This window comes from Aulonocara stuartgranti (assembly GCF_965226115.1).
Source record: "Aulonocara stuartgranti genome assembly, chromosome: 18".
Lineage (NCBI taxonomy): Eukaryota > Metazoa > Chordata > Actinopteri > Cichliformes > Cichlidae > Aulonocara > Aulonocara stuartgranti.
Genome location: NC_138954.1, coordinates 23,885,128 through 23,904,232, shown reverse-complemented (window position 1 = coordinate 23,904,232; position 19,105 = coordinate 23,885,128). Strand labels below are relative to the sequence as shown.

General features: G+C 40.5%; 1 protein-coding gene across 3 annotated transcripts; it reads right to left on the bottom strand.

Annotated features, from left to right (window-relative positions):
• Positions 1–1,814: 1,814 nt before the first annotated feature.
• Positions 1,815–18,796, bottom strand: LOC309694432 (dipeptidyl peptidase 9-like). 3 transcript variants are annotated; one of them, XM_082514517.1, is made up of 21 exons: positions 18,604–18,796; positions 17,205–17,288; positions 16,822–17,060; positions 16,503–16,615; positions 14,875–15,048; positions 13,375–13,546; positions 13,019–13,129; positions 12,277–12,405; positions 12,109–12,174; positions 11,900–11,996; positions 11,500–11,677; positions 11,243–11,402; positions 11,025–11,104; positions 10,201–10,353; positions 9,418–9,553; positions 7,376–7,521; positions 7,056–7,202; positions 6,807–6,959; positions 6,229–6,371; positions 5,445–5,556; positions 1,815–2,945 (listed from the first exon to the last, which is right to left on the bottom strand). In XM_082514517.1, exons 2-21 carry the CDS (start codon positions 17,258–17,260, stop codon positions 2,853–2,855), a joined length of 2,658 nt encoding a protein of 885 aa, XP_082370643.1. In that variant the 5' UTR covers positions 17,261–17,288; positions 18,604–18,796; the 3' UTR covers positions 1,815–2,852. The 3 variants fall into 3 exon arrangements, with proteins under 3 accessions (XP_082370643.1, XP_082370645.1, XP_082370644.1); XM_082514519.1 differs by having other exon boundaries at positions 13,375–13,543; XM_082514518.1 differs by lacking the exon at positions 18,604–18,796 and adding an exon at positions 18,362–18,538.
• Between the last annotated feature and the right edge of the window lie 309 nt (positions 18,797–19,105).

The window sequence follows — 19,105 nt, the reverse complement described above, 5'->3', positions numbered from 1 at the left end:
CACTTTATTAGGTACACCATGCTAGTACCAAGTTGGACCCCCTTTTAACCTTCGAATCTGCCTTAATTCTTCATGGCACTGATTAAACAAGATGTTTGAAATGTTCTTTAAAGATTTTGGTCCATATTGATATGAAAGCATCACACAGCTGCTGCAAATCTGTGATGGGAATCTCCCCTTCCACCACACCCCAAAGGTGCTCTATTGGATTGAGATCTGGTGACTCTGCAGACCATTTGAGTACAGTGAACTCATTGTCATGTTCAAGAAACCAGTTTGATTTGAGCTTTGTGACATGGTGTGTTATCCTGCTGGAAGCAGTCATCAGAAGATGGATCCACGCTCAACAATATTCAGGTCCATGGTGCTCAGTTGGTGCCAAGGGCCATAAAAGTGTGCCAACTGGCCTGAACCATTGATATAATGCAGGATGGATCCATGCTTTCGTGCTATTTGTGCCAAATTGTGACCCTACCATCTGAATTTTGCTGCAGAATAATCAGACCAGACTACATTTCTCCAATCTTCTGTTGTCCAGTTTTGGACAACAGGCCATTCTCTATGAACCCTAGATTTTGCTTGAAAATCCAAGTAGATCAGCAGTTTCTGAATCACAGTCACTTAAATCACTATTCATTCCTTATTCTATTGTCCAGGTTGACCTTTAAAAGGCTGCTTTGACCATGGCTACATGCCTAAATGTCTAATTGCACTAATAAGATGTGATGGCTGCACTTACAGCCACACAGTGGTAATACCCACCATGTTAGTGTAGAGGCTTATAAGTAACATTGCATTCACATTTCTTTCTTTAAATATAGGAATTTATTTACAGGACAATAAATAACTGGTTTTGGTTTAGTTAATTCATATATCCACATAACGCTGCATTCTAAAATAAGTGCGCACATTTTAGTTTACACTGTTATGTATGATTAATCTTTTGTTTTCTGAGTTACCTTAGTTGCAGCTGTTCCAGTCCCTTGATTAAGGAGCCAAGAGGTGGAAAAGGGGCGGAGCGAGGTTTAAAGGAAGGCTACAAATTGGTTCACGCCATAACTTGGGACCATGGGGGGGAATTGGAGTTCATTATGTTTGGTTTAGTTAGGTTTTGTGTGTTTTACCCCTTTTCCTGTTTTTGTGGGCTGATCAGCCACTATTTAAGTTTCCCCTTTGTCTCGTTAAGTTAGGTCAGTTTGTTTGAGTTATCAGTTGTGTTGTCAACTTTGAGTAGAGTTTTGTTAGTTTGACCTCTTTTATGGGCCCAAGATTTTGATTCTTTTTGCATGAGTTAACCAATTATGTTTTTTGGGTTAAATAAAAAATCATTTTTTGGACTTTAACCTGTGCCTAAGTTTCCTTCACTGCACGGTCCATCACATAAGACATGGCTGATTAGAGGCTTGCAATAACAAACAAAGGATCAAATATTGCCATTTCCTTCTTCTCCAAAGGCCTGCTTGTTTATTGAAGTGATTTTAAGGGCAGTGGAATCCAGTTAAGTCTCTGCGGTGCTCCCAAATCAATATGAAGCATCACTCAATACATCTAAAGGTTACCACAGCATCAGCTGCCACATGTTTGGGGAGCTTCAAAGCCCTCTTCTTGTAGCTGAGGTGGATTTCTTTAAGTCAGGTGCAGGTCTGATGTGAAGAGGAATACAGGAGCCGGGGGGTCTAATTGAAGCTTTAAGCCACACTTGACATTTAAAATAATAATTTTAAAAAACCTTTTAATCCCAGAAAATATGAAGTACAACAAGACATATAACCCTTCACAGGTAGAAAAACAATAAGACTGCACCAGAAGAAAGCTTGTGATTGATTCATACATTTATTCATTATCATGTACAAATTGTATTTCGGTGGTACAAAGCTGTTGTAAGACTCCAGTGCTCACCCTCTTGTTGTCTTTATTGCAGTAAAAAAGGGAAATACCAGCATGATCAAGAGTCAAGAGGTACTTTGGCAAATATAAATTATGTGTTAAGAAGGCAAGCAGACATCTCGAGCAATGTAATATGACGGGGTAAGACGGCGCAAAAACATCAATGAGTGCCTTCCATCAGCACTCATGAAAAAAAAAAAAAGAATAAAAATCCATAAAAATATTTCATTTTAAACAACAAACGCTAAAAACACAGACAGAGGAAGAGCCTTGATTTTCTTCCTTTCTTGATTATTACACCAACTCCGAGGTACAGACCCACAGTATGTATGGCTATTGTGAGGGTGGGTGTGAGTGTCTGTGCTTATGTATGAGATGAACTGTATTTTACATATGCATGTATACTGTAAAGGTTTACGTCTGCAAATGCGCGGACACATTTCCATGTCATATCTGTGAACTGTAACCACCGCTTCTACCTCTGACTGGAGTAAACAAAACAGGCTTGGGGGGGCGGGAAAACAATTTGATAACGTTTGGCAGAAACCATCGTGGCTGTAGAAATGAAGATGTGAGTGAGCAATGAGTCAGACTGACACAGCCTGCAAACATTTCTTCACAAGTCTTTGTTCGGCTTTCTGGGTGGGACACCACATGTCGTGCACGTAAACCTTTCTCCAGACTGTACATGGGGGTGAAGGGGGCGTGAAGAAGACTGGGAGAGCAATTGAGTAACAGAAGAAGACAGAAAGGAGGAAATGTAATGCAGAAGTGAGACGAATAGTTGGTTGGGAGGAAAGGAGCTGGTGGCTGCTGGGTGTCTGATGTGTTTCTTGCTGACAGGGTAAACAGTTAGAAATGGGCTGGGGTGGGGAGGTCATGGAGAATACAGGTGGGCGGACAGTTGGGAGGGGTAAAAGAAGGAAGAGGGGAATTTGACTTCACTTGTCCCCTGTTGTCTGATTTTAGAGGTATTGTTGTAGAAAGTGCAGCAGCATTATCTCGTAGTGCTCTCCAGACTCAGGGCAGCGGATACTGTGCCGCTCGTTGGGGTAGACCTTTAAAAATGAAAACAGAGCAATCAACCAACATCAGCAAATTAATTTATAAATTAATACACATGCTCTTTGTGTGTGTACAGTGGGGCAAAAAAGTATTTAGTCAGCCACCGATTGTGCAAGTTCCCCCACTTAAAATGATGACAGAGGTCAGTAATTTGCACCAGAGGTACACTTCAACTGTGAGAGACAGAATGTGAAAAGAAAATCCATGAATTCACATGGTAGGATTTGTAAAGAATTTATTCGTAAATTAGGGTGGAAAATAAGTATTTGGTCACCTCAAACAAGGAAAATCTCTGGCTCTCACAGACCTGTAACGTCTTCTGTAAGAAGCTTTTCTGTCCCCCACTCGTTACCTGTATGAATGGCACCTGTTTGAACTCATCATCTGTATAAAAGACACCTGTCCACAGCCTCAAACAGTCAGACTCCAAACTCCGCCATGGCCAAGACCAAAGAGCTTTCGAAGGACACCAGGAAAAGTATTGTAGACCTGCACCAGACTGGGAAGAGTGAATCTACAATAGGCAAGCAGCTTGGTGTGAAAAAATCAACTGTGGGAGCAATCATCAGAAAATGGAAGACATACAAGACCACTGATAATCTCCCTCGATCTGGGGCTCCACGCAAGATCTCATCCCGTGGGGTCAAAATGATCATGAGAACGGTGAGCAAAGATCCCAGAACCACACGGGGGGACCTGGTGAATGACCTGCAGAGAGCTGAGACCAAAGTAACAAAAGTCACCATCAGTAACACACTACAACGGCAGGGAATCAAATCCCGCAGTGCCAGACGTGTTCCGCTGCTGAAGCCAGTGCATGTCCAGGCCCATCTGAAGTTTGCCAGAGAGCACATGGATGATACAGCAGAGGATTGGGAGAATGTCATGTGGTCAGATGAAACCAAAGTAGAACTTTTTGGTATAAACTCAACTTGTCGTGTTTGGAGGAAGAAGAATACTGAGTTGCATCCCAAGAACACCATACCTACTGTGAAGCATGGGGGTGGAAACATCATGCTATGGGGCTGTTTTTCTGCCAAGGGGACAGGACGACTGATCCGTGTTAAGGACAGAATGAATGGGGCCATGTATCGTGAGATTTTGAGCCAAAACCTCCTTCCATCAGTGAGAACTTTGAAGATGAAACGAGGCTGGGTCTTCCAACATGACAATGATCCAAAACACACCGCCCGGGCAACAAAGGAGTGGCTCCGTAAGAAGCATTTGAAAGTCCTGGAGTGGCCTAGCCAGTCTCCAGACCTCAACCCCATAGAAAATCTGTGGCGGGAGTTGAAAGTCCGTGTTGCTCGGCGACAGCCCCAAAACATCACTGCTCTCGAGAAGATCTGCATGGAGGAATGGGCCAAAATACCAGCTACTGTGTGTGCAAACCTGGTAAAGACCTATAGTAAACGTTTGACCTCTGTTATTGCCAACAAAGGTTATGTTACAAAGTATTGAGTTGTATTTTTGTTATTGACCAAATACTTATTTTCCACCCTGATTTACGAATAAATTCTTTACAAATCCTACCATGTGGATTCATGGATTTTTTTTTCACATTCTGTCTCTCACAGTTGAAGTGTACCTCTGGTGCAAATTACTGACCTCTGTCATCATTTTAAGTGGGGGAACTTGCACAATCGGTGGCTGACTAAATACTTTTTTGCCCCACTGTAACCAATCATATCTAATCTAGAAAATATCTTTTTTGCCTTTGAAGCCACTCATGACCTTCTTTACAAAGGTTGTTTTTGTAGCCTAGCACCTGCTGTTGCTAGGTTACACAAACCATCTCCCTTATCCATATATAACTGGGCCATGAGGGACAAACAAGCGCCGTTTAACCTTTACCCGTGTTGAAGTTGACACTGTGAAGCTCAACACTTCTTGATTTTGATTGGTTGGTGACAGAGAAGTGGTTCAAGAGTTAACTTGTATTTCCAAATGAAAGCACTGAAAGCGCAGCAGGAAAAAGAAGCTGCTTTGCATGATCGCACTGAACGCTGTCGATGCAAAGTGTCACAGCATTGAGGCTGTCATTATGGAAATAGCTGCCCACTGACACTAAAGGTTCAAAATTCAAAACAACAATCCTAATCCTAATATATAATCCAACTACTGTATTATGTTAACTGAAGTTAATTTATTGAACTATAAATAAGTGATACAAGCGAAAATCCTGTGAAAACTAAGATGGCCCTTAGCAGTAAAAGTGCACTTTCTTCTATGTTTCTGGAAGCATGATCTGATATCCAAGTGCTGGTGATGTTATATTATCACCATATAGGCTATATTATCATAATAATAATGTTGGTCCAGGATCAGCCCTGCATCTGACCAGTGATGTTGTTCGATCACTCACTATCACTAACAAACCAACATAAGTGATCAACTGCAGCATTGATCCTGGACAACATGATTGTGATAATGCTGGAACAACATAAACATACACACACACATGTATTATGCTCTTAAGATATGAAACAAACCTGAAGCTGGTAGGGCTTTCCAGCCCGGATTATCTGTGACACTAGAAAATTGGTGTGGAAAAAGTGTACATTCTCATCCAGAAAGCCGTGGAGAATAAGCAAACGGTTGGGCCTGAAGAAGAGAGTTACGATGTGATTAGTTAAACTGCAATGAATACGTGTTCTGAGAACAGTAAAAACATGTTCCCAACATTACAAATGTTTTAAGTGGCACAAAGAGATTTACAGAATGATCACACAAATGCAGTTGTAAAAAATCTTTTACTCTCTCTTTCAGTATCACGTTTTTAAGGTCATCGCTAGAACCCTAAATAGTGAGGTTCCGTCAGGATGCAATCTTAATGTTAGCAGAACTTATTTTACATACAAAAAATAATAATAATAATAATCCACAGCTTTTGACTTAAAGGAAGACCCCGCTACTGAAACATCAATAACTCAACGTTCCTCAGCTAATGAAAATGATCCAAGTAGCCCAAGGACACAGAGGCAAGGTGTGGCATGCACAAGCACGAGTTCAAGAGTTTAAATGTTTTAAGAGTCACATTTAAAGGTGTTTCATAAGAATGAGACTGATTTTTTTAAGAAGTGTTTGAACTGTCAGTTGCACACAGGAATCGGACTGACCAAATGTGAAGCACATTTAACCAAAATATAACATTAAAGATCCTACAATCGTTATTAAAATGCAGAGACAATATGAGAAACTGCAGAGAATGTGCGTTTTGATTTTAAAAACATTTTTCTTTCTTGTTAACTTAAATAAGAGTGTGTGTGTACTGACTCGCTAGGGAGCTTGTCCACATGCAGCGCCACAGATCCCTCCTCGTAGCCCTGTTGGTTGTTCTCAGGCACATCCATGTAGCGCTCTGTGTAGCCTGTGTCATAGGCCATCCACACAGTCACTGGGGCACCTGCAATAGCCAGCTGTCAGGGATGGAAAAGAAATAACATTAAAAGAAAAAGAATTCATCTTAATCTGGAAAGAAGTCACTTTGCAGGAGAGTAATTGTTTAGGCTTACTGTGTGTGTTATAATACGATTATTAATGGTATATTCTGATGTCATTGTTTTACATCTGATATGCACGCATGTCACAAGAAAAATCTTGATGTATCTGCAGACATCTCTACTTAATAATGACTAATGGCTAACACACTCCAAGACAGACACCATGTGGATGCAACTGGCAACTGCATCACAAATGAGGTTATGAGCAATAAGGAAACGGAGAATTAAGAAATGATTTCTCCACTTTATATTGCATTAAATAACAAATGCCTGCATGTTTTGGGCTATAGGTAAAAGTTTAATATGGTTTTAACAATAAACGACAGCTTGAGGGTAAACAGGTAGTCCAACCTTAAAGACATTGGGTCGCTGGATGAGGCCCATGAGAGAAAGGAAACCTCCATAGGACCAGCCATGGATGGCAACACGGCTCAGGTCCACAAAGTTAAACTTCTCTGCTACATACTGCAGCCCCTCCACCTGGTCTTCAATCTCTACTTGACCCTGGAGAGGCAAACAGAGTTATTTCGGCTGGAGCTTTCACATCACATCTATTTCTTTAATGATACTGGATTATTATTTGTATGTGTCAAACTTTACCATTTTGTTTTTCAGTGCTCCTTCAAATTCAAGGCCCCTCTGACAAGAACCCCTCCCATCAATGACAACCACAGCATAGCCGAGAGAAGCCAGTGTGTTCAGGCGGAGGTATTTCATGCCCTTAAAAGAGTTGTTAACCAACTGCACCTACATATACAAAGACATAATCACATTCTTAGAAACATTTTGTTTACACAGTAATAGACTTTCAGAGCAGCATTTATTAGCCACAAAGGGAAGGCAGCAATGATTAAATCTTATGTAACAAAGCCGTATGATTACACAGTTAGAAGTAAGATGGATAAGATGCAGCTACAAACCTGTGGGCCTCCGTAGACAAAGAGAACAGTGGGGTGTTTCCGCCCAGACTGCAGGTTGTGAGGCTTGTATACCATCCCATAAAGCTGGAAGCCTGACTTCCCCGGAAAGTCGAAAATCTCAGGTGGATTGTAATCTCCCGGACAACCTGGATGACATCAACAAGCAGTCACCAGGTTAGGCATACGCAAACAAGGTTTTATGTAATAAAAAAAAAGTAAATTGTGAAATGACTGGTTCTCTTATATAAAGCTTTTCTACTCAAAGTGCTTCATACAGCATGCCTGAGAACCCTTTGTCAACAAATGTTACAGCAGAAAAAAACCTCAGCACTCTAAAACATTTTACAGAACTAAATGATTGTTTGGGAATAAAAAAATGAAACGTTTTAGTGTTTAAGGTTACTGATACTCTTGAACCTGTACTATATTCCACAGCTGGACTCTGCTGCAGGTTTATTTTTCATTCCCTCAGCCAGATTTTCACAGCTTCAAAACATTGTTTCAGCTAACAGCACAATCATGACAAGCAACTCTGTAGAAGCTCCTGCAATGGGGTGGCGGTTAACAGGGATTTATGTTTTAGTGGGAAATCTTCACCTCAACCACCCCTCTCTAGAAATTTAACTACAGATTGCATCGACTGTGATTTGCTTGTTCGTGCATTGTGCATGTTCGGCTACTTTGAGTTAGTATATTGATTGTTATTCTCTAAGTGGCTAAATACAAGGAAACATAATTCTAACATCAATGTAAGGACTCTCTAATGTCAGTAAATTTCAGGTGGGAAATTGCAGAATTTATCGGAATGGACATGAAGGCAGAAAAAAACAAAACCAACAAACAAACAAATAAAATGCTGTCTATCGTCTGGTGCCACACATAAAACACCAAGATACGGCCACAAGGTAATTACACATAATGCACCTGCACAAGCATAAATGCTAGCAACGATGTCGGCCACTAGATAGTTTACACCGTCTGCAAAAATTCCCTGCAAAAGTCTAAATCAAGACTTCTGCTTCAATTCCTACTCTTCCAACAAAGCACAAACTGTTCAAGCTGACACCCATATAATGAAAACTACATTAACTAAAGGTGTAGTGCTAAAAAAATTTATATAGAGCAATTTTCAATCCATTGTGATTAAGGAGCTTGCAAAGAAAAGCGTCTGGACTTCTTTAAGTTGCTTGAAGACGTTTCACCTCTCATCCGGATGAGAGGTGAAACGTCTTCAAGCAACTTAAAGAAGTCCAGACGCTTTTCTTTGCAAGCTCCTTTGACTTGCTTGAAGACGTTTCACCTCTCATCCGAGAAGCTTCAGTTCTAAGGTCAAATGGTGGAAAGTCCCAGATATAAACCTAGTGGGAGTGACCCCCCACAGAGGGACAAAAGGGACAAAAGGGACACTGAAGAAGCTTCCCGGATGAGAGGTGAAATGTCTTCAAGCAACTTAAAGAAGTCCAGACGCTTTTCTTTGCAAGCTCCTTTGACTACGATGACCTGGATGACTGAGAACCTTCACAGACAATCCATTGTGATGGTTTGGTCCATGATAAGTAGTTTGAATTAAAGAGGTTAATAAACTTTAAGCCTTAAATTTCAGGAGTTCCAAAGCTCCCAGAAACAGAAGAAATGTGATGATGTTTAGGATCGTCTCCTGATATGAACACTCACACTTGGACAGACTATCCTCTGCACAAAACTATACTGACACAGAGAGGCTTTGTTTTGTTTAATGCCAGACTTGTAATTTTTTAACTGCAAGAGAGGTTTTAAAAAAAAGGGAACAAAACATTTACCATGTGAAAACCAAATTTATCAAATCCTTTGAGAGATTTTAAAACAATGACTCTTGGCTGACTTTTCCTTTAGTTTGACAAAACGTCAAACAAGTACTTTTCGTTGGAACTAACCACTTATAGACAGAGGAATGCAGTTGCTCTTGGATACTATCTCAGTGTACACACTGCTGACAAGCAGTGCCTCTCCGTCTTTAGTACGAGCGATGTTACATGGTCTTTTTTACATCAGGCTCTGTTTACCTGGCGATTCCATCATGCTGGCCCAGAACTCAGGAACCATGTGCAGCGGGTCACCTTCTGAGCCAGTCAGCTTGTAGACGTGAACACAGGGAGGAGTACTCACGTTGCTGTAGTGGCTGACAAAAAAGTCAAAGTTCTGCAAGAAGAGAGAAGAGAAAGAGATGCCTTATAAAGAAGAGGAAGGAAATAAAAGGCAAGAAGGATGCAAAGTTGTATCACTAACTACAACAAAGCCCGACATGAGACACTATCAAGTATGCTGTCAACACTCTCTTTAACCCTCTCAGGCCCGAATTAAGTTTTTTGTTGCTAATGCACAACCAAGTCCTGCAGTGGTACTTCTGAGTAAAAAAACCTCATAAAATATGTATGTGGGGTAATCAGGATGTTAGGTCGTAACTGCCTGCCTGGAGAAGGTTAAACGCTTCCTTCAAGCCAGTGCTTTATTTCTCACCGCTCTTAAGCAGGCAGTTTCTCTCTTTACTTAAACCTTCTCTATATCCTCTATTAGCTGTACTTAATCTGGACTGGTCTTGTTTCCCCAGGTGTAAGACAACAACACTTATATTTATTTATTTATTTATTTTTCATATATTTGAAATGTAATTCTGGCACTGACTGAAGTATTTGTTCCCACCAGAACTACTCAAAACAGTAAAATATGTTAAAGCAACTCAACTGTTGAGCAACATGTTAAAAAAAACAGGTGAATAAACAGCTGGATTACTGAAATTTGCACACAGAGTTAAGCAAACAGGTACGTGCACAAATAAATGATAGTACCTGACTAACAGAGCAGCTATGAGAGAAGCCAGGCTTAGTTAGTCTGACCACATCTCCAGGTGACTCATAGCTGACCACGTAAAGATGATGCTCCAGAGGAGTGTCTCTGGTGCCCTGGAAATACACCAACTTTGTTGCCTCATTGACCCAGATCTAGCAAAGGAAACATTAGAGAGCATTTGAAGGTGAATGAAAACAGCAGCTCTCAGCAAAAATACAGCAATTTCAGATGCCATAAAGTAGTCCATGACAAACCTAAATAAAGCCAGTGGAAAATCTTTGTTTCAAGTAATATATTAAATAGTTTAGAAAAGCTGACACCTAGTCAGCATTGGTGCTGAACTCCAGAATACAAAATACAGAAAATACAGTAAAATGTACATTTCAAACAAACATGTATATTTGAGTGTTCTAGTGATTTTTTTAAAGGTAGCATCAGGTTAACTTGTCATCTTTCAGCTTCAGTAGCATTTGACGGTGTTTGCATGTCAACATGTTTAGACATTTTCTGTCCATCTGTTTTACCCAGACTGAAAACAAAAAAATGCCTGAAACAAGCAAAAATTGAAATTGACTGCAGCAGAAGCCTGACAGAAAATCTCCAGGGAAATACCAAATGTCAGTTGATGTGGATCTGTTGTCAACTTCAGACACTGCAGCACCAGTCTTTTTATAAACACCCTAAAATTAGGATTTAGAATCAACACTCCAAATTCATGATCATTACTTGAGATTAAAATTGAGAACTGCCCAAATATTTTCTTACTGAGTTCACCTGTATCTCTCATAAGTGTGATTTTTTTTCTTTTGTATTTGGCACTCACCTTGGAGCCATGTCTTGCCAACACTTCCCATTCCCCACAGGTCAATGTAACCTCTTCTTTGATTGCACATTTAAAGTCTCCTGGAGGACAAAAAAGTAAAAATCAACATTCTATAATGTAAACGCTAACAGCTGAGTCTAAAGACAAAAGTAATATCAGCCTAAAAAATCTGATTATTTCATTTCAAATCAATGCAGAGGCATCTCCTAGTTTCGTACCCTCTAGGTGCTGGTATTCCTCTATCCAACGGTAGCAGCCTGGTTGTAACTGGGATGTGATTTTATACAGATGGCTGAAACCTGTTTTAGACTCATTTACCCAAATGAAAGTAAACTCATCTTCTGTCGTTTGAATAAAGGGATAGAATATATCGTGAACCTGCAGAAAGAAAGAAAGCGTCATAATTAGAATTTATAAATGTACTTAATCAGTTTATTTTAAAGGTAACCATAGAGAGCTGTGAGAAAACATTTACATTTATCCAGACGTCAGTGGTTTCTTCATAGATTATGTATGGCTGCGTGTTAGTGGGCACAGCCTCCAGACTCTCCTGTCTTAGAGCTGGATCATCTGTCACTGGGATGAAGAGGGCGGGTGGCAGCAGAACAAGTTGCAGTTTCCTCTGACTGCGGTCTAACAGCACTGCCCAACCACTACAACAGAGAGCAGACAACGATCAAAAGACTGATTTGTATGGAATGATGAGCAATCGTGAATGAAAAATAGTTCCCTCCAGTACAACTTCTGTAAAAACTAACGAGACTGTTGTGTACGTCCATAGCTCCCAAACTGAAGCTACAATTTTAAAAGGTTCTCAATCAGATAGTTTCTTATGCTGGTTTATTCTGAGAGTGGCAGAATTTTGCAACACTCACTATTTGCCGTCACTCGTCCATCCTACTCTGGCGATGTATTCTGTCCCAGGAAACAAGGAGTTAAAGGGGGCGACCAGTTCTTTGTCGTGTGTGCTCACTATCTGTAAATACACATACACATGCATACGCACACGTGAGATAAAGATCATGCTAAAGAATGAAGATGCTAAAGCACGTAGAAAAAAAGTGAAGAAAAGGAAGTGAGACACTTGCTCTTCCTTGATGATCTGTCTTGATCTCTGCCAGTTTAAGTGTAGACTGGGGATTTTTGCTACCTGTAAATAAGAGATTAGAAAAAAATACAAGTTGTAGAAATGTGTGCGTATGTTTTCACTACTCTAAATCCTTGTGCATACATTGTGCAAACCTGCACTGACCTGTGCGAGGATATCTGTATGCGTCTGCTTTCCGCTCCTCAAGTGCCGGAGATGGAACATGAATAATTTCTACCTCTGTTTCATCCACCTCTTCATACAGAAGGTACACTGTTTTACCTCCATTAGGGTCTGACGAGAGAAAAACAATTAACGCAATTTATCCAAAGAAACAGAACCTATAACATGGGCTGCAAGAATTGTTCCTTAAGAATTGCTTTTGTTAGTAAGAGCCATTGAGCCGAGAACCTACTCGGCTCAACTCAACGCAGCTCGATTCAACTCAGTTTCGGAAGTTTTCCATTACAATTGAGTGCCACCTAATGTACGTGGGGTCGTTATAGCAGTGCAGCTGAAAGTTCAGCGACATTATTTGTATGCAACACGAACACCATAACAATAGAGGGCATCGAGGTGATGTTACACCCGCTGCTCAGTGTATGGCTTTTTGTCAGGCTCGGGGACCACAATGTTTTTTCTCATTGCCAGGTTTAAAAAATGGCAGCTTCGATTTTTGTGAAGGAGACACTCTCATGACTCATCGAGTGACGCCACTGACTGACAATCGGCCGCATGCAGTCTGATGACATCACATTTTTTGGATCAGATCTCAGGTCACTTGGAATCCTGGCCAAGCGGGTACTAAAAAGTACCTGGTACCAGGTACTACCACCTAATGGAAAACCCTAAAAACTGAGTCGAGCCGAGCTGAGCTGGTACTATTGGAAAAAGACATACGGCTGACCTTCTACTGCTGTGGGGCTCCACCAGTAGCCAGTGAAACGGTCAAACTCTTCCTGTATGACAAAAGTTGCTACACCTGCAGACTTGGGGTCCTCCTTAACATTATCTAAACCTGGGAGAAATTGAATAAATTAGCAAATGGGTTCAAATCCATATGCCATATTCATATGCCTAAACACAAAACTGAACATGTGGGATCTCAAAGTTGTTTTCTCTCTGCGCTACAAAGTGAGATTGGATGAGAAAAAACAGGGAAGATGAAGTGCCAAAACAAGACACACACTAATAGTGTGAAATTTGTAAAGCTCACTCAATAAAAATACTGCTTAAATAAAAAAAAAAACTGAGTCTTCAGACCTTTATGGCAGTACGTGAGTCGCCTTTCCTCGCCTGTCTTAATGTTGGCTATCCACAAGTCATTGTTGTTGATAAAGGCTATAAAGTCTGGATCTCCGGGGCAGATCTTGGGGTCCATACGGGTCCCTGAGCACTGGGTCTTGATCTCCATAGGCTTTACAGGAGCTGACTGCTAAAACCAACAAAAACAGTCTTAGTCAAAAGGAAATTGAATGTTACGTGGACAAAGCGAGAGCCTTATGAAAACATTAACCTGATTCATGAAAAAAAAAAATTGGAAGTTTAGAGGAAAGACATCAGGACAATCAAAAAGAGTTCTGTAAACTAAGTTAACTCCGTCTGTAACATCTGCTGACTTGAAATACTTGTTGAGTTGTAAAGAGAAGCTCAAATAACAGCTTGAGATTGTTGGTCTGCACAGCCAAGTAAATGACAGCAAGTACAGACCACCCATATGGATGCACGTGGTTATTTTCAGTGACTCAGACCAGCTCATGATTTTGTAAAGTGACTCAATGCATTCGAGCTATTGCAATTTCTCCTACCAGTGAGGATGTTGTTGTATGTTTATACAAATCTCATTTATCTATTATTCGACCAGTTTGTTTATTCTTTTTATCTTGCTAAACCCATCAAGATTCAGCAGCAGCATCATGCACTCCAAAAACTCTTTAAATACAGTGTAATGTACAAGGGTCTAAGGAAATCCCTGTTACTTCAAGCAGGTTAAAAAGCTGCATTAAAATTATAAAAGGCACAAGCACAGGGGGAGAAAGACCTGAAGTGCACCTCTGACAAACAATCTAAATGAATCTTAATCCAAGGCCCAAACCGAGTTTTACAGCTTTTACTATTGATAGACATCTAAAACATGTTAACTCTCCCAAGATTTGTAGTCGATACACCAATTTGAAACTCCTATGTCACCTTGTTTTTGAGTTATTGCATTCACAAACTCAGGTGTTCCATTGCTTGCCTGTCTGTCCACCAGGCAGGGTGATAGCATTACCCCCATCAGCCTTTTAGAGCTGATGGGTAAAAACTGAGCTGTACTGTGGAAATTACTTATATTAAGATGTCGGAGGGATTCAATGTGCAGTTACACTTCTTTACACTGACAGAAAGGGGAGTTTCAGTTTCACGGCCCACTTAAGAACAAAGTGGCCCACAACGCAAAGTCAGTCTAACATTCCTGCTCTAGCCATTAATCACACAAACACATGAAATGTAATAACTTATAACATTATTCTATGTAATAACACTATTCACTGACTGTGTGTCTGGAAGAAAGTCTGACAGGAGACTCACAGATAGAGATCATCTCTACCTTGCAGGTATTCCTTGGTACTGTATCCCTCTAATTGAACGGATACACAGTATTTAAAGGTTTATGAGCCAAAGTAATGTATTTAACATAACAGTGTCTTTACACAGCTGTACTGATCCATTCTTTAATCAAGAGAATCTAAGAATTGCAAAAAATTGAGCAGCTGTACTCACGATGAAACCATTGTTGCCACCGTCTTGACAGTAGAATAGGCTATTACTAGCCTGGAAGAGGAACAGTCCAGTCTGGGAATGGTAGTCATAGGATGTAATACCAAATGCTCCCAAACGTTTACGCTCTCTCAGCAACTCCTCCTCTCGAGAATATGCCCCCTGGTGCGGCGTAGCCTTAGAGCAACAACAGGAAAACATGTGGATAAGATTTGAATTTACCAAAGGGATTTTTAGAGGTTTGCTGTGTAAACCTGTGCATATGCAACGGTACATATATGTAAAAATTTAGGGCTGGGTATCGTCACTGATTTCTAGAATCGATTTGATTCCAATTCACAAGGTCCCGAATCGATTCGAATCAATTCGAATGGGGGAAATTTTGCCTCAGACAGTAAAAAATATTATAATTCAGATCATGCATCAGTACATTTCCATATTTATTTATCTATAAAAAGAAAGCTGACACTTGCGAGACTTTATCAAAGGTGTAAGCATCACAGCAGATGCCTTTGTGTCAAAGTAGCTGATGATAAAACACAGAAAAACATGAAGGTGATTTTCCTGGCCTGGGATTTTATACAAATATTCTGCAGTAGATCAAAAACGAAGGAAAAACCATTAATCAACATATGAACAACACCTGATGCTGCTGAAGTGAAGCAGAGGAAAGTTACAGAGGTTTTATTAGAGACACAGCTAAGCGTTTTGCAATTTTGCATAATTTTAAAAAGTTTAAATTTGTTCAGTAGCCTATTGAACGGCAGAAATGAGGCTTTCTTTACAGAAGTAAGTAAAAGGAAAAAAACACAGCAGCCGACAGCGCTGTAAACAACGGTATAATTGTGCGCAAGCGAATAATAAAGAAAACAGATTTTTAGACGGGAAACTGTTCTTGAAGTATACAGAGAGAGAGAGAGAGAGAGAGAGAGAGAGAGAGAGAGAGAGAGAGAGAGAGAGAGAGAGAGAGAGAGAGAGAGAGAGAGAGAGAGAGCTGTGCATGAAGTGTGATTTTATCGTGGTGGAAGCAAAGCAGCAAAAGTAAGAAGGAATCCGTGACGATGTTTATCAAATGTGAAGCGTAATATGCTGCTTCTTTTGCTGCTGGTTCAGTGAATTTTGGTTGAAGAGAGATAAAACCTGCAGCTCAGAATCTAGTGCAAAAAATACGTAAACACAAAGCGCGGACCCGCCGAAGCATCAGAATCAGCGAGCTGTCGGCTTTCAGCCCCAACAGTGTCCGTGCCGTCGGGTGAGAAAGGCAACATCTCACTGATTCTGATGCGTCGGCGGGTCCGCGCTTTGTGTTTACGTCTTTGTGCAGAATCCGTGTACCTGCTCACATTTACTGATTTAGCTGTTTGGTGGTTGTTGAAATTTTGTGAGGTTTAACCTGAGATTCTGGCTTTTCGGGCAAAATAAATTTATATTAAAAAAATCGATTCAGGATTTTAATGAATTGATATATTTATATGTAACATAATAAATGAGAAACACATGATTAAACCACCTTCATCTGCCCCATCATCCCTTCATAGTGGTTGGATAGTATTTTGGACTTCAATAACAACATACTGGGTAGTTTGGTTGTGGCACAAACAGAGAGGAGAGAGGAGAGATGGGGAATTCACCTGAAAGTGATCCAGCATCTGTTTCCATGACAACACTAAGAGGGCCTCTTTCCGAATCTTCTTGGGGATTTCTGAGTAGAGTAATGAGTTCTCTCTGCTTCCATAAGGCATTCCTGGTAAGCGCAAAGAAAAGCAACAAAGGCAGTGTCAACAAGAAACAACAGGCATTTCACCGTGACTGTTTTAGTATTATGAGGCAATCATCCTCTGCTGCCTTGAGCAGAAAAGCATGACTGAGGTCAACTGAAAGGAGTACAGTTGAGAAAAAGACAGAAATGACCAATTACAAGCTGATACTGGGCATTTTTGTGCGGCTTACCGAGGTAGTAGAGCCGGTGGGAGTGGGGTCCATTTTCATCATTTTTCTGCACAAACTGGAAGTCATGGGGAGCCTTGTTGGCAATCATGCCTGAGTACTTCCTGCTACAGTGGATAATATCTCGCAGGCCCTCCCAAGAGTGTTTCTCCACAAAGAACTGAGATGGCACATCCTCCATTTCCACCACCTCTGCATTATCCGAAAGGCCGTCCACAGCCGTCATGCTCACAGTCACACAGCTGCACGTTGACATTACAAAGAACTGATAAGTGGTGCAGAAACCAAGGCACACCTACACAAGGCCATTCATTTATTGGAACTGGTTTAAATATTATTCATCCGTTTTTTTTAACCAAGGCAGAGAGACTACATGAACACTGTACCTTGTCCAGATACCGTCTTTATTGTCACAAAGTCTGACCTTCTTGACTCTATGCATTCACTGGTTAACACGTTTGACGTCAGATCTGTAACCAATAGAAGAAGTACAGATGTAATGTTAAAAAATTGTAAATAAAATTAGTTAGCAAATTTGGAATTTGGGTCATCAATTCTTTATAACAAAAGCTAGACACAGTCAAGAAATCTGTCTGCACCAGGCTGTTCTTGTCCCATTAGATTGAGCCACAGTGCATAACACAAATACAGAAAGTGGGCCCCAAACAGAGGGGAAAATGTATCCTTTATTAAGACTTCAAAGGATACTTGCATACTGCAGTGTCCACTAAAGATGTGAAATCCCCTGAACGATTTTTATATGCAAGTCTATGATAGCACAAAAGCAGCTGCCACATCTACAACTCAGCTTCAGGTGAAATACAGGATTTATAGTATAGCCCACATTTCTGCCTTTATAATCTCTGTTTAGTGAGAGATTATATGACGCAAACACCTGTGTGGGGGGATACTGTCTAAACAACCGAGATGCTTTTCTGATGCTACTCCTTTGGTAATTATAGTTGACTAATCTAATATTATGGTGAGGCCACTTACATCTGTGTTTAACAAACTCGCAATCAAAACACCAACCAGCATGTACCACAGAATTCGTATAGATGGCCCTAAATAGCGAATTCAACAATAATTTGTTAATCGTCATGTACGAATGTATAATAGCCATACCGTAAATCTTCGCTTGGATGAAGAACATCTGTAACGTTATTACCGTATGTCTAGTCCTTGTAATCCTCCTATTAGCAATTAAAATTTAACTTAACGTGGCCTCGATCTTACTAAACACGTTAAAATTACAGGGACCTATGTGCCAGTTGTAAAATAATATACGGAAAGAGCCCATTTGAGTCAGGTAGATACCTGACAGCGTTTAAAGGCTTAATATTAAGGATGGGAAATTAGTAGAGTGAAATGGTAAAATAATAATAATAATAATAATAATACCGGTGCCGCTGATGGTAACAGTTAAGGTTAGCTTGCCTACAATAGATCTTTGTTCTTGATTTGCAACTACTCACTCACGCCGGGAAAAAACACCGGCAAATTTATTTGAGCGAACATTTCAAACTCAGCCGATGTTACTTACATCATGAGGTGAACAACAAAACCCCAAAGATTTTAAAAACAGGCAGCAAAAGACAGTTATTAAATCGTGTTTGCCTTCGCTGCCTTTTGACAGGACTGTTCCCCTCTGTCATTCTCGCTCTGAAGCTAACAAGCTAGCTGCCGTTAACCGGGCTGGAAGCTAGGTTGCCACAAGCTAGCGGTGTCTGGTTTTCTATAAAAACAGGCTCTGTGAAAGAAGTTAAAATTTAAACCAACACTCACCAATTCGGCCACTGTTTCTTTACCCGGCTTACAAACCTTATTAGCTCGATGTCAATAAACAGTTTTGAGACCGCTAGAGCTTGTATCCATGGCCCAGAATGGCCACACTCAAATTGCAGCTGGCTCTAAGATTCAAGAGGCGGAACATTCGTACTGGTGGAGTACAAACCCGGTGCTTTTTTCAGCCGCACCGCTGTTGCTGCTCTGGTTTCAGCGGCGGCAGGAACTTTGTGGTCAGTATTACAACTGCTCACCTTATTTGAGCATGAACAGCTTCCCAGGTTAGGCGCTGATGCCTGATGTTTAAAGCTTCAAGATGAAGCAGAGACCATGTCAAAAAGGCTGAAAGCCTCTAATTAGCAAGTCACCAATAATTTTGATGTACATAGCATCTTTTGTTTTGTAAAGAAATGTTACATTTCAGGGACTTAGATCATTTCAGCATAAATCAAAATTCAAACAAAAGCACCTTATCTTTGAGTCTTGCATTCATGAGGTTTCT

What these genes read in the sequence shown, in the direction of transcription:
- LOC309694432 (XM_082514517.1), bottom strand. Translation starts at nt 17,260, where the DNA reads ATGCATAGAGTCAAGAAGGTCAGACTTTGTGACAATAAAGACGGTATC. An exon ending in CAGCATGATGGAATCGCCAG is followed by an intron (nt 7,522 to 9,417) that starts GTAAACAGAGCC and finishes GATGTCATCCAG; the next exon opens with GTTGTCCGGGAGATTACAAT. An exon ending in AGCGACCCAATGTCTTTAAG is followed by an intron (nt 6,372 to 6,806) that starts GTTGGACTACCT and finishes CATCCCTGACAG; the next exon opens with CTGGCTATTGCAGGTGCCCC.